Below are 14857 nucleotides of genomic sequence, written 5' to 3' on the forward strand. Positions count from 1 at the left end.
CTCTCCTCCCTCCCCCAGTTATTGCTCGCACTCTCCCCCCTCCCCCAGTTATTGCTCGCACTCTCCTCCCTCCCCCAGTTATTGCTCGCACTCTCCCCCCTCCCCCAGTTATTGCTCGCACTCTCCTCCCTCCCCCAGTTATTGCTCGCACTCTCCTTCCTTCCCCCCCCCCCCCCCCCCCCACCGGCCCCAGAGTTCTGCTTCCATCTTCTCCCCCTTCCCTCAGCAGGGATGGGGAGGGAGGAAGGAGAGTGCATGAATCCCCTGAATGGTGAGCTGAAGGAGAATGTCAGAATTAACTGGGGTGTGGGGGAGATAGAATGTCTGAATGAATTGTGGGGAGAGGGAAGAGAGTGCCAGGCTGAAAGAGTGAGAATCGATGAATATTGGGGAATTTTAGTGCCCACATTCAACACCCATCACCCTGACAATTAAATCAAGGTGTTGTGGACTACAAGGAGGGTGAGGAAGCCTGTCTAATTATTGTTTCATCGCCCTAGGCTGGGGTGATTGAAGCTGGTTGCTGCTTCCCCCACCACCTCAGCTGTGACTAACTAACTCAGCATAGACCAAAACTGGGATCTTTCTGGTCACTATGGTTCAGTGTCAAAGTACATTTACCCACTGAGCCATCTGGGATTTGAGTTTGCATTTTTTTTCGGAAACATATTAAAATAGCAGCACAATTTGTCCCAGAAAAGGCACTGTATTGCTTTTAACAGTAACAGATTTATTCTGACAGCACACAGATCAGCAGATTAGCTCAAGACAGTTAACGTGACCTGGAAGCCATAGTTTTCCCCCCCAGCAGCTTGCATGTCTTGTACAGCCATCACTGGTGACGCAATTGCTTCCAGTCCCACAATAGCACCTTGTAGAAGCGGAAACTAACACCCTAGGACACCAACAGACACACACTTAACACTTCTGTAAGAAATTCCTTATCCTGCTATTTTAGAAATAACTCTACTAAATTAGTGGAGAAAGGAATTGCAAAAGACATTTAAGTGTTTGTGTGCTGGTGTCTTACAGCCTAATTTCAGAGTTTATGTTTTGTTTTCTTAAAAATCAACAGAGCCCACGGTATATCACATGAGTTTCTTGTCACAGATTTGGTGTTTTCTCACAATCTTGAATTAGAGCAACTCACAAACTCTCTGCCAGTAATGGGTGCTAAGAAAAGACGTGACATTATACTTCATGTAATTCAATCTCTTGTATAATGACTTTTCCTTGAAAAACTCCATCACACAAAATAGTTTTCCGAACATATGGACATCACTGGCTGGCTTCTTATTACACTGTAAAGTGAGTTCTGCAATTTCCACTGAGGTCAGCGTTAGAAACAATGAATTTGAGAGCAGCTCAGGTTTTATAAAATTACTAACGTTGCTCAGCTTCATGTTCAGGCTCAGCAGTATAGCTAGTCCCATTTCTTGTAACTGTGAACTGAATATGTCCTTGAGGCAGATGGAGCTATAACGACTGAAACAAAAGGCAAAATGCTGAAAATGCACGGCAGGCCTGACAAAGGGGAAACCTGAAATGTTATCCTGCCTGTTCCTTTTTCATAGGCTGCTGGAGTTGCTGTTATCTCCTGGCTTTATTTTTATTTCAAAAGTGGTAATGAATAAGAGTTCTTATGTAGTTCATCCAAAAATCTTGCAGTAATTTCACTGCCACTGAGCTGGAATAAGCCTGGAATCTGTGCTGTTTTGCACAAATGTCTATATTTTGAATTCAAGTTAGCTTGTGTGTGAAAATACTATGGAAATGGTACATCAATATTAGTAAACTTCGTTAAAAATAAGAAGTGCAGAACTATCAGACGTTGGGCAAAGTAGTACAGTGACATTAAAAGAAATAGTGTTTGGAGTGCAGTTGAATTTAAACCATAGAATGTTACAGCACATAAGGAGGCCATTCGGCCCCTTGTGTCTGTGCTGGCTGTGTGCTAGAGCAATCCAAAACTAATCCCACTGTCCTGCGCTCTCCCCATAGCCCTGTATCTTCCTCTGCATTAAATACTTATCCAAATTTTCCTTAAAAGATGCAATGCTCTCCTCCCCTCCCACTCCCTGTGGCAAAGCATTTCATGCTCTAAACTTTCCATGTAAAGAAATTTCTCCTAACCTGTCTACGGACTTGAAGATAATGGCGGAATACTTTCAATACCGGAAACTCCAGCCTAACGCCTCCTATTCCACGGTAACAGCTTTTCATCTAAACAGCAAAGCATTTTGCGGTTAACGGGTTCAAAGTGAGCCCTATCCAAAATACTTGGGTGTAACCTTGGACAGAAGCTTGACTATTAAACCTCATCTTGAAAAGACATGCAAAAAAGGAAAACCAAGGACTAGCCTCGTCCAAAAACTTGTGGGCACAACACGGGGTGCCGACGCGTACACACGTCGAACATCCACTCTACACAGAATTTTACAGCACAGAAACAGGCCATTCGCCCCAACAGATCTATGTCAGTATTTATGCTCCACATGAGCGCTGGTATATTCAACCACTGAATATTGCACACCAGTATGAGGTAGGTAGCTCACATACCAAATCTCTACACAGACAGCTTAATTCTGCAATGAGAATTATAACTAGAACATTAAAATCAACACCCGTTCAATGGTTGCCCACGGTGACAAATATAATACCACCCCCACCCCCCAAACAAAAGCCAGAGAGCGACATGTATAGCCCGTGAGTAGAATCAAACCACAGCCAACCTGAATTTATCCAATTCACGAGGATCTCCAGAACCTTCCATAGACACGACTGAAGTCTCGCAAGCCTTTTTGGGATCAGGCCAATGCTCTCAAAATGTCCTCATTCAGTCCTGAGACACACTGGAGAGAGTTCTGGGATAATGCTAATGTCCCAAACAAACACCTGATTGCCGTCACCACAAAAGAACTTCCAGGTTTCAACCTGGATGCTTCAGAGCATCGCATGGCAGACCGTATTGTAAATCAGTGCCCTCTTCGATTGTGTGCCTGCAGCATCTCAGACTTGCACCAAGCCATTTCTGAAACTACCCACTAGCTCGCCAATCTGTACTTGGTTATTTGAACGTTGCTGATCACCTCTCTTGCATACGAAAGTAGTAGTGGAAGTCCTAACCTCACTCCTCACTCTCTCAGTGACAGTTTTAAATTGATGACCTCTCGTTAGTGAGTAAACCAACCAGAGGAAACGGCCATTCCCTATTCACTCGAGTAAAACATGTTATCTTACGGTAGCAGAATGGCTATGTTACTAGACTAGTGATCCAGAGGCATGGACTAATAATTCAGTAAACAAGAGTTGAAATCTCACCATGGCAGTTTGAGAATTTGAATTGTTTAAAAATAAATCTGGAAATATAAAAATCAGATACCAGTAAAAGTGGTCATGAAGCTGTTGGATTGTCGTAAAAACCCAACTGGTTCACTAATGGTCTTTTAGGGAAGTAAACCTGCCGTCCTTATCTGGTCCAGCCTATATGTGACTCCAGTCCCACACCAACGGAGATAACTCCTAACTGCTCTCTGAAGTGGCCTAGCAAGCCACTCAGGTATATCAAACTGCTAGGGATAGGCAATATATACCAGCTTTGCCAGTGATGCCCACCTCCTGAGAAGTAAATCTCCATTAAATTTCCTCTTAGCCTTCTCTGCTCCAGTAGAAATAAATGTGATTGGGTGTTGGTGGCGATAACTGAGGTTAACTTAATCATTGAAGGGCTCCTAACTGTTTCATTTTTAATTTATAAGACACAACTGTAACTTTCCTAAAAGTTGGTCCTTAATAAAGTACATTGCATACAACAACAAATTTCAAGCCTTTGAAGACAGGAACTGCCAAAGAGATTAAGTTGTGGTAGATTTTTCCTGCTGATGAGAAAAGAGGAAAATAAAATTATTTATAGTATAGTTTAGCAAGCAGTTGTGAACTATTTATTATTTTTTACTACAATCTATAATAATTCAGTCAATTTTGTGCTAAAAATTTGAAATATCCAATAATCTGAATTCAGCAATATAGCAAAGTAAAGATTTGGTGCTTAAAAATGTTGAATCATCAAATGATTTGAATTAAGCAACATTGAATTAAGTGGATTGGACTATACAAAGAGCTAGCAAGGATTAACAACTATTGTAAAAATATATATTACTAGTTAAGGCATTGCAAGTGTAGTCCTCAGATGCAAGGAGATTTTAGAGCCTGGGGTTAGGGTGTGCAAACATAACTCCGTCTCTATTTCAAAGTCATATGTTCTGTCCTTATTGCTATGTAATACTTTTATAGTTAAATAGCAAAACTCATGGCAGTTTGGGAAGTAGAGTTGGTTGGAGCGTAGGAGTTATCTGCAGTGCAGGCAGTAATTTTTTTTTTATTCGTTCATGGGATGTGGGCGTCGCTGGCAAGGCCAGCATTTATTGCCCATCCCTAATTGCCCTTGAGAAGGTGGTGGTGAGCCGCCTTCTTGAACCGCTGCAGTCGGTGTGGTGAAGGTTCTCCCACAGTGCTGTTAGGAAGGGAGTTCCAGGATTTTGACCCAGCGACGATGAAGGAACGGCGATATATTTCCAAGTTGGGATGGTGTGTGACTTGGAGGGGAACGTGCAGGTGGTGTTGTTCCCATGTGCTTGCTGCCCTTGTCCTTCTAGAAGGTAGAGGTCGCGGGTTTGGGAGGTGCTGTCGAAGAAGCCTTGGTGAGTTGCTGCAGTGCATCCTGTGGATGGTACACACTGCAGCCACAGTGCGCCGGTGGTGAAGGGAGTGAATGTTTAGGGTGATGGATGGGGTGCCAATCAAGCGGGCTGCTTTGTCCTGGATGGTGTCGAGCTTCTTGAGTGTTGTTGGAGCTGCACTCATCCAGGCAAGTGGAGAGTATTCCATCACACTCCTGACTTGTGCCTTGTAGATGGTGGAAAAGCTTTGGGGAGTCAGGAGGTGCATCACTTGCCGCAGAATACCCAGCCTCTGACCTGCTCTTGTAGCCACAGTATTTATGTGGCTGGTCCAGTTAAGTTTCTAGTCACTGTTGACCCCCAGGATGTTGATGGTGGGGGATTCGGCGATGGGAGATCGCCGAATTGGGAGATCCAAAACTGAGGTGCTACCATGCCACCACTGGCAGGACAATGTAATTATAGTGTGACAAGTTTACATAGACAGTTTCCATTATAAACGTGGAAACAGAAATTTATTATTGAAAACATTGGCATAAAAGTGCCATAAAAACATGACACAGAAAGTACAGTTTTATAGGCAGGAAATGCACACAGATATGAAATTTTTAATAAATCTGTTTGGCAGTTAAATTCTAAAACAAGGTCTAGCATAGCGTTGTCCTGGCAAAGATAAGGATAGAGCCAGTAGGTGGAGGAATCTAAAAAAGAGTTCTCTCTTGATTATCCCGAGCATGCTATACTATTTTACCTAGATATCAGGGCAAGTGAAAACACTCTTGGGGACATATAACTGAGGGCTTGTCCAGGAGAATGGGCTGAAACGCAGAAGCTAAAACATTTAAGTAAAAGATTTTCAAAAATGTAAGTCATCACACAACGTAAACATGCTTAGAATGATGAGTGATGCTCAATAACAGAGTGAATGAAATAAACTTTAATTATGCACATCCTCAAATGTTGGGAAGTAATGAGGCTGAGTAATCTCATCAAAATTGTTATTTGTTTGCATCCTTTCAATGAGAACAAAATCTTATTAAGAAAGTAAACCTAGTTAAATCCACCACTCATTGTACTACTGAGCCACATTGACGAAGAAGTCCCCAGGATTGGTTCCAGGTCTGTGCTGAGTTAGCTAACCTTAACCAAGGCAACAGAAGGGATACTACAGATATCAGTAATTTTGAGCTAAGGAGGGGAAATCAGCTAGGTTCCCACGACTGACCACTGTCCAGTGATCCCTGGTGGAAAGTGTGCTTTTATGGACTTCGACTAAGGGCAGGATTGGGCTTGGCAGTGATGACCCACATAGCTGAATAGCCAGCCAGAACCCTAACCCCTCACTTCCATGAAGAATGGGCCACATGAACAAGGTACTGAGGGTTGCAGACCCCCTCACCCAGTGCCTTCAGGAGAGGAAAAGAAAACAGATGATCTATCGTATGGAAATAATTCATCTCGGAGAGCAGAGCCCCTTGACTGGCAGGATAAATGGATATTTTTTTTCAGTCTTGCTATGCCTTCACAAATTCTGTATTGCTAAACAGAAGCAGATGTATGGTGACATATGCCCCTCCGGCACTGCCCTGAATTCTCTGTGCAGAAAAGGGTTTTGTTTTGCAGTGAATCTTGCCGTTGGTTTCACTGCCATCTGTGTTCTCTAAATTAGACATCTCACTAGCTTAGATCCCCAACCAGGTGCTAGGACTTGCCTGTGCTGGTGCAGTAATTATGATTTTTGACTGCTGCGCAAGTGTTGGGTCATGCTATTAGCAGCATAAATCCTAAGTGGCATTCCAACCCAGTGGCTTGAAGGCTAAAGTTAATAAAAAAAAGGTAATCTTGTCATAATTGTCTCCTGCGAAAGAGGCTTTATGTTTTACAGAAGTAATTTTTGAGATTTCCTGTCGGTGTGGTTACATTTTTTTTCTTAGTTGTTGAAGGGATACTTCTGTCAAAAGATTTGCTGAACAAAGCAGCTTATGTTTAACTTTGCAAAGCTCAGTTAATGCAATGCTTTTGTTCCCCCTCAAACTGTCAAAATAAAAAATAAAAATCTGAGGAACGTCGAAATTCCAAGTGCTGTAAACTCTGGTGTATATTTTGCATCTTCATGCAGTATTACCAGAACTGAGGGGTTACGGTTATGAAGAGAGACTGAGAAGTTGGGACTCTTTTCACAGGCACTGAGTAAGTCAAGAGATGCCCTGATTATTACATAGAATTTTACAGCGCAAAAACAGGCCATTCGGCCCAACAGGTCCATGCCAGTGTTTGTGTTTCACCCCAGCCTTCTCCCACCCTACTTCATCTAACGCTATCAGCATGTCCTTCTATTCCTTTCTCCCTCATGTACTTAACTAGCTTCCACTTAAATGCATCTATGCTATTCGCCTCAGCTACTCCTTGTGGTAGCAAGTTCCACAGTCTCACTACTCTGAGTAAAGAAGTTTCTCCTGAACTCCTTGTTGGATTTATTGGTGACTATCTTATATTTACGGCCTCTAGTTTTGGACTCTCACACACAAGCGGAGACATCTCTCCATCTACCCTATTATGAATGAAAGCTTTAAAGAAGATAACTAGTGATGGATTGTTTCCATTGGTCAGTCAGCTATAACAAGAGGATACAAATTCAAGATGATCACACGAATTAAAGGGGAAGTTAGAAAAAAAGATTCTTTACACCGAGGGTGATTGGAATGTGGAGTTCTCTGCTCTAAACTATCGTTGAAGCAGAGTCCATGAATTCTTTCAAAAGGGAATTGAATAGTTGCTTGAAAAAGAAGCCTTAAGATGCTTGGTGAGAGAGCAGGAGTGTAAGATTGGACCAGGTGGAGAAAAGCACCACTGCAGACTTGATGGGCTGAATGGCTTCTATTTCAAGCAATTCCCTTTTAAAACAAGATGTGATTCTACTTTCCCGCGAGTCCATGCTGCTTAGTATTTGTGCTGGCAACCTACGTACCAATACGATCACAGTATTTACTGCTGGTTGGTTGGCATTCAAATTATAAATGTACCTTATATCTTTATAATTAGTACACTGGGTTTTAGGGAGGAAGTTTTACTTGTCGGTGCCCCTTTAAAAAAAAAATCAACCAGCTTAAAAAGGACTAGAATCAACTAAAACAACCTTTTCCCCCTCTCTTTTCTTTTGTTTCTTTTAAATAATAAGCACTGCTGATATAAGGGGGATGGTTTGAAGGAGTTGATGAGCCCTGATCGCACGAGGAGACTGAATGATCATCTGCACAACTGGTGCCGAAGCACACAGAGCCACTGGCATTAACTAATATTAATTCAGCCTCTCGCACTCGTAATCAGTAAACCCTGCAAACCTTGATGTTGGCATTGGGCTTTGCGTTTAAATAATATTGTTTTAAAAATTGTAATTTGTTGACTGAATACAAATAACGTTTAGGAAATGTAATCCCCTGTGGGCTTGAAATCATGGGGAGAATAGGTACAAAAGATTTAACACATTCATTTGAAATTTCTCCCTGTCTGCATTTATATTAAATGAGTTAACGCTCCACTAAAAAAGAAGAGGCATTTCAGAAAAATGCATTAATCTGTTATCCCACAGCATAGTTTCAAGACTCACAAATCCATGCTGGAGGGAAAACATCATGTTCGGCATCTCTGCTGGCTATTCAATGAATGCCTACCTATTTTGGAAATAAAACAAAAATAAGTTTTTAACAGAGAGAATTGAAAAATAATTATAAAAAGAACAAAAGCACAACTGAAAAAGGTATTAGAAAAATATATATATTTTTTAGATTGCACAAAAACGTGTCTGCCCGTTTAAGAGCTCTTTCACACTTCCTAATTCACGACTGCAGATGGGCAGTCTGAGCTCATGGTGCAATCCTATCCAAGACAGGCTGGAAAATTGCACGGTGCCTTATTTAAATGAATTTGAATATTGCAGTTTAGCTCTGGCACATTTTGTGCATCAGCCGAAAAACTGAATGCTGCACGAATAAGTTGGGGATCTTGTGAAAGGGCTTCACCTGCCGATTTCCCCACTCCTTGCTCGCGTGTTCCACGCCAATAGGTTGACCCCTGGAAAATATACCATAGAACATGTTATATTTCTTGTACTTGGTGGAGACCATCAGTAATCCACCTAGGCCTATTGAACGGCTAGCAGACCTGCCCCAGGCCTTCGCCAATCCTGTCTGGAGCAGGGAAGTGCACTAGGGCATCCTGCAGCATCTCCGCACTGATGGTTCTCTCCCTGCTTTATTGAGGGGAAGCACTTCTTCATTCAGTAGTTCCCCAATTACCCAATGGGTGTGCTACTCCGAATTTGGGGTTACAGTTTGTATTTGGAGCCAAGAACACCTTTGCTCTGCATTTGTTCTTCCTTTCGTTGCCTATGTGCAGGTGGTGAAAGTATTTTGTTCTGCAGCACTAGCATTCGGATCTTAAAGGCTCAAAAGTGCACAAACCCCCTTTTTAATACTGTGCTTAATTACACATAGCTTCGCTGGTCACGCACTATTCATATACTGACTTGACGGAGAAGGTTATTCTCATGTCAAATGTTACTCCCGCCTCTGATCGTAAACAAAGCAGGGAACATTTTAATCTTCCATCCATAGTTGTTCGTTCCCTCTACCACACCCCAAGATTCTTTGTAGTGCTGAGGTTCAACTCCTTTGTAACTGTTTCTGTCTCTTTTGTGATGCAGGTAATTCCCAGTGATCCCTACTGGGTTCCCACAACAGAAGAAGAGTACTTGCACTTTGGAGAAAAGGCAGATACAGTAAACCAGGCACGCAAGTACATGAATACCGTGCGCAAACGGAAAGGGCTGTATGTGGAAGAGAAGATTGTTGAGCATGCTGAGAAGCAGAGAACTCTCAGTAAAAATAAATAATTGCTTCAGGATATAAACTTTTCCAAGGATACTTATTCATGTGTAAAGAATAGTCAGAAGGTTGGAGATGAAATTCAAAATTTGCATAATTGAGGGTTGGCAAGATATATTAATTTATTTGATACGATTACATTCAAACTCAAATCAAACCTTCTGTATTTTGATCCCTTGTACTTGTTGAGTACAAAATGCCAACAGCTAAAGTTACAATCTGACCAAAACACGATAGAGTTATATGTGATAGAATTTTTAATGAATGAAAACCTGCTACAGTTACTTGAAACTGAAATTACTGTGGCTAATGAACTCAGGTGTTTGTGTGGCTTCCTGTGCAGTTGATAGATGTTTTGCATTTGACGTTGATCTGGTCTGTTTTGAATTACTCCCAACAAACCTTAGGGTTTCAAGCAACAGCGTCAAGTCCTTTAATCATCCCTAATCCTGATTCAGACAATCAAGATTGAGATTTCAAGAATGTAGTGCTTACAAACTCTCCCTGTGGACTAATCTCGCCAGGTTAAAATTAAAACTAATCAGCCACATTTTGAAATAATGCTGCAGGAAGAAATGTGCTATATATTCCAAAATGGAACGAGTGTTTTAGCTGCACTGTACTATGGGTTTATATGGGAGATGTCAACAAAGGTCACACTTTCAGGAAGCTGACATCTTGTTGAGCATTGCAGTATGTTCTCGTCCCTACAACAGATTCAATTAGCTTACAAAAACATTTTAACCCCATTGAGGCTTTATGGATGGTTCCACTTGCTGTCAATATTGCAATCTCATTAATATGTTACAGTTTTAATTCTTACTAGTACCGCCACAGATTTTGATTGTAGAGTGGAGGGAAAATGAAAAGCAATCTTGAAAGAAATTAATCATTTTATTTGTACATATATATCCCACCTCACATACCCCCAGCCTCGGATGTGTTTGGTATAAATGTAGATTTTTGCTTGCATTTTTCTGCCTTAGCCCAAAGCACATAGTAGCAGAAGAAAGTAATCAGCTTTTATGAGGGTTCCAATTGGTTTCGGGTTCCACCTCTTTCATTTAGCACCAAATGGCAGTCGTACTGTCTACTCCTGATAATTCTAGGCTGTTTTTTGTACTAAAAAAAATTGGATTATCCAATTATTTAAATGCAAATAACATAGCAAAGTGGGAATTTAGTGCTAAAAAAGTTGAATATTTGAATTAAGAATAGATTGTAATTATCTCAAGTCTGACATTTGTACATTGATACTGATGTAAGATCAGCTCTGATTAATAATTTGTGATGCATAAAACTGTCAGTTCCCTGTATTGTAAAATCTGATTAAACATTGTTATTATAATGTGAAATGTTGCTTAAGATCACATTTTTAGTACCATCATTTTGTACAAAGGGACTTCTGCATGACACTCAATCAATAATCAGGCAAGAGCCAACCAGTTTAACAGTCATGCACATGCTGTCCACAAGCTTTGATGCAGGTTTTCTGCCCTCTTGGCAGCGGAGGGGTCTGTAACAGAGGAGGAAGAGGTAAAAATTGTAGCCAAATAATATTAATGCATTTTTAAAACATTCAAGTACATTTGCAAATCATAAGGAACAAATTGGCCATGAGTGCAGGAGTTAAAAACAGACTTTTCTAACACAACTGATATAATTTAATTTCTTCCGTGAAATGCTGCATTAATAAAGAAGTTATATTTTAAATCACTCACGATGCCTCAATATATCTTTTTAAAAATCTTACATCTGTGTATACTTCCTGTCTATAAAACCTCACCTCCTGTTGTCACATTTTTGTCTCACTTTTTTATCAGCTTTTCTTATTATAAATTCCTATATCCACATTTATAATGGAAATTATCTGTGTAAACTCAAAATATTAGAAGACACTTCCTGTTATTCTTAATCATTAACACCTCACAAAAGAAAAATACTTTTTATTGTAGATTGTTGTAGCACAAAGTAGCTCTTGTTTTTTGATTTGGATTTTGTTTTTTCCTGTGTCTTAATGTACCATTTCTTCTGGTTCACACTTAAGGATTCTAAATAGCATCGGTTTCATCTTTTCAGAGATCAGTTTTCAATTACAACACAGTATATTATAGGCGGAGATTTCAGTGACTGTACTAATCATATCTTAAACCGCTTCAACAACATTCAAGAAGCTTGACACCATCCAGGACAAAGCAGTCTGCTTGATCAGCACCCCATCCACTGGCTTAAACACCCACTCCCTCCACCATCAGAGCACCGTGACTGCTGAGTGTACTGTCTATAAGATGCACTGCAGCAACTCGCCAAGGCTTTTTCAGCTGCACCCCCGAAACCCACGACCTCCACCACCAAGAAGGACAAGGGCAGCAGGCACATGGGAACAACACCACCTGCACGTTGCCCTCCAAGTCACACACCATCCCAACTTGGGCATATTTTGGGCATTCCTTCATCGGCGCTGGGTCAAAATCCTGGAACTCCCTTCCTAACAGCACTGTGGGAGAACCTTCACCACACGGACTGCAGCGGTTCAAGAAGGCGGCTCACCTCCACCTTCTCGAGGGCAATTAGGGATGGGCAATAAATGCTGGCCTTGCCAGTGATGTCCACACCCCGAGAATGAATATTAAAAAAAGACTGAAAAATTGAATATTAAAATTAAGAAACTAAAAAAAAAACACAGCTCCTAATAAGACCAGCCTGTCATGTTGCAAAGCACAAAGAGAGCCTTAAAGTAGCGGTTAAGTTTACAGAATGCACTAAGGCTGAAAATTTGACGGGTGACCTCTACACTTGCAACTGATGCACAAACATTGCAAAAAAATGTTTTATTTAAAATGTTATCTCTCTCCTATAAGCATTAATCTTATGAAGTTGTGCATGCAACAGGTTTTTGGTAATCTATGTGTCAGATTGGTAATTGGTACACTCTGGTGATAATATACAGGCTGACAATTAGATGCTAGCTGTTAATAGATTTTATCATATGGTATCTCAGATTGGGCTATGCACTTATCTGTAATCATATTGATTTAATATGCAGAGAGGAGTGCTAATTACTGCATCAGCATCTCCTTTTTATTAATGTACTTGTTCCATTCATGACTATAAGGAGCTTCTAAAATTACTGCTAAAGTGCATATTTGCACGCAATCTTCAGCACGTCATTATAGATTTATTTTACTGGCCATGAACATTATTCTTGGCTGGGTGCAGTACTCCCACCCAGTATCCTTTGGGCCATTAATTGACAACAGGATTTAGTGAACGTTAACTGCGAGTGAGGGGCTGCCGAGCTGAGCCTAAAGGTAGATGTGGGACAATCTTCTGCTCTGGAACTTAGCTGACAACTTAAATATGGGCTGATATTAAATGGTACTTGAGAGCGATTATATTTCAGGTAGTGGGGGTGGTTACCCACGCCTCAAAGGCAGTCCTACATTGGAAGTTTATCTATTGGCCCACAAGTCTAGGAAGAGAGGCAGCCAGACGGATGAATTTAAGGGCAAGATTAGATCTCTGGCTGAAGTACGCCCAGAAAAGACAAATTATCTGGGACAAATTGAAGAAAAATGTTGTTCTAAAGGTCATTAATAGTTGGGAGGCTGCAGTCTATGTTGATGCATGCGAAGGCCATGTCTTTTTTTATTGTGGTAGGGAAGCTTCTGCATACAGAGGAGCCAGTTAGGTTATTCCAGTGACACAAAGGGGTAATATTACGGGCCCAGTTAGAGATGGAAAGAGAAGGTGGGCGAGTACTTTCAATATAAAGGAGTTTCGCACCATTGCCAAAGTATTAGAAAGAATGAACTTTATATAGTGTACTCAGGATTCCCCAAAGTGTTTCACTTTTGAAGTGCAGTCACTGTTTTTATGTAGGCAAACACAGCAGCCAAATTGCATATAGCAAGGTCCCACAAACTGCAATGAGACGAATGACTGGTTGATCTGTTTTTGGAGGTGTTGACTCAGGAATAAATATTGGCCAGGACACCAGGAGAACTCCCCTGCTCTTCTCCGAATAGTGCCGTGGGGCCTTTTACGTCCACCTCAACAGGCAGGCAGTGTCTCTGTTTAACATCTCATCCAAAAGACCACACCTCTGATAGTGTAGCACTCCCTCAGTATTGCACTGAAGTGTCAGCCTAGATTATATGCACAAGTCCTACAATGGAGCTTGAACCCATAACCTTCTACTTCAGTAGGACAGTGCTACCACTGCACCAAGTGGGCACATTACTGTGAAAAAATTAGTACAAATACCTGGTAGCAGATAACCTTCATTTTAATCTTCATTTCCCTCACCATGGAGACCCTCTACACTAAGGAGCTGTACTGGTAAAATTCGAGTCATTTTCTGTTATGCCTGATGAATTATTCAACTGTGTGTCTCAGAATGGCACAGAATGGAAAATATTTCAAAGAACATTGCTAGAGAACGTGGTCCTTAATGTAACAAGTGGCTAAAACTGTCACGCTGGAAGGATCTTTCACCTGTGCCTTGGTCCGGTTCACCCAGTTTCACTCCCAAATTGTAAGAAGTCATGAAGTACCCACACCTGTTACAAGCTATAGATTTGTGAAAACAAAGAGTTGCAGCACCATATGTTGTACTTGTAGAACTAAAGGCTGGCAGATGTCGCTATAAACTTCTCTGTTTTGTCCTCAATGTTGTGCAGATTGTAGCCATATGCTTCTAGGACTACACTTCAAACTCTAGAACTAACATTTTTTTAGAATCTCTTGCTTCAACAAATTGTCACAAGTAGATTTTCTGGATCCCAATTTCATATATGCAAAACATAGAGAATTCTTTATAATGATGTAGCTGTATTTCCAACTGTCGGAGATTTTAAATATCTCAGTCGGATGTTTCTCTCTGTATAATACTTTTCCTTTCAAGTGCTTGTTTTTTGTCTTTTTTATGTTTATCAATGGAACCATTACTAGTTTTATGACTTGGAAGTCTGAAGGATGTTTCGTGAAAATCTTCCATCACAGGGCTGTCTAGTACTAAGTTCCAAGAGTGACCTAGAGCCAGTTCTTATGGTATGGCCTTAAAGCTTGCACTTCTCCATGTAATGATGTTTATTAAACCTCCTGTGGCCTTCTATAGTTGGAGGAAATGGTATATTATCTGGCTGTATTTATAGTAGCTGGCTGAGAGGTTACAGTCCCACCTCGAGCAAGTAAGATCAAGAGGTATTACCATTATAGCATTACATATTTACATATACGCACTGTTGATGCAAAAGACATTGGGTTAATGTTTTAAAAATCAATTGTTTTGTC

At 40.9% G+C, this 14857-nt stretch overlaps 1 protein-coding gene across 1 annotated transcript in view; it reads left to right on the forward strand.

Moving 5' to 3' along the window:
- efl1 (elongation factor like GTPase 1) overlaps window positions 1-11257 on the forward strand; it is a 228278-nt gene extending 217021 nt beyond the window's left edge. Inside the window, exon 20 of the mRNA XM_067971612.1 lies at window positions 9382-11257. Within this exon, the coding sequence (XP_067827713.1) occupies window positions 9382-9570 (189 nt within the window). The 3' untranslated portion in view covers window positions 9571-11257. The remainder of the gene's footprint in view (window positions 1-9381) is intronic.
- Window positions 11258-14857: the final 3600 nt, after the last annotated feature.

Source organism: Heptranchias perlo, chromosome 34 (assembly GCF_035084215.1).
Source record: "Heptranchias perlo isolate sHepPer1 chromosome 34, sHepPer1.hap1, whole genome shotgun sequence".
Lineage (NCBI taxonomy): Eukaryota > Metazoa > Chordata > Chondrichthyes > Hexanchiformes > Hexanchidae > Heptranchias > Heptranchias perlo.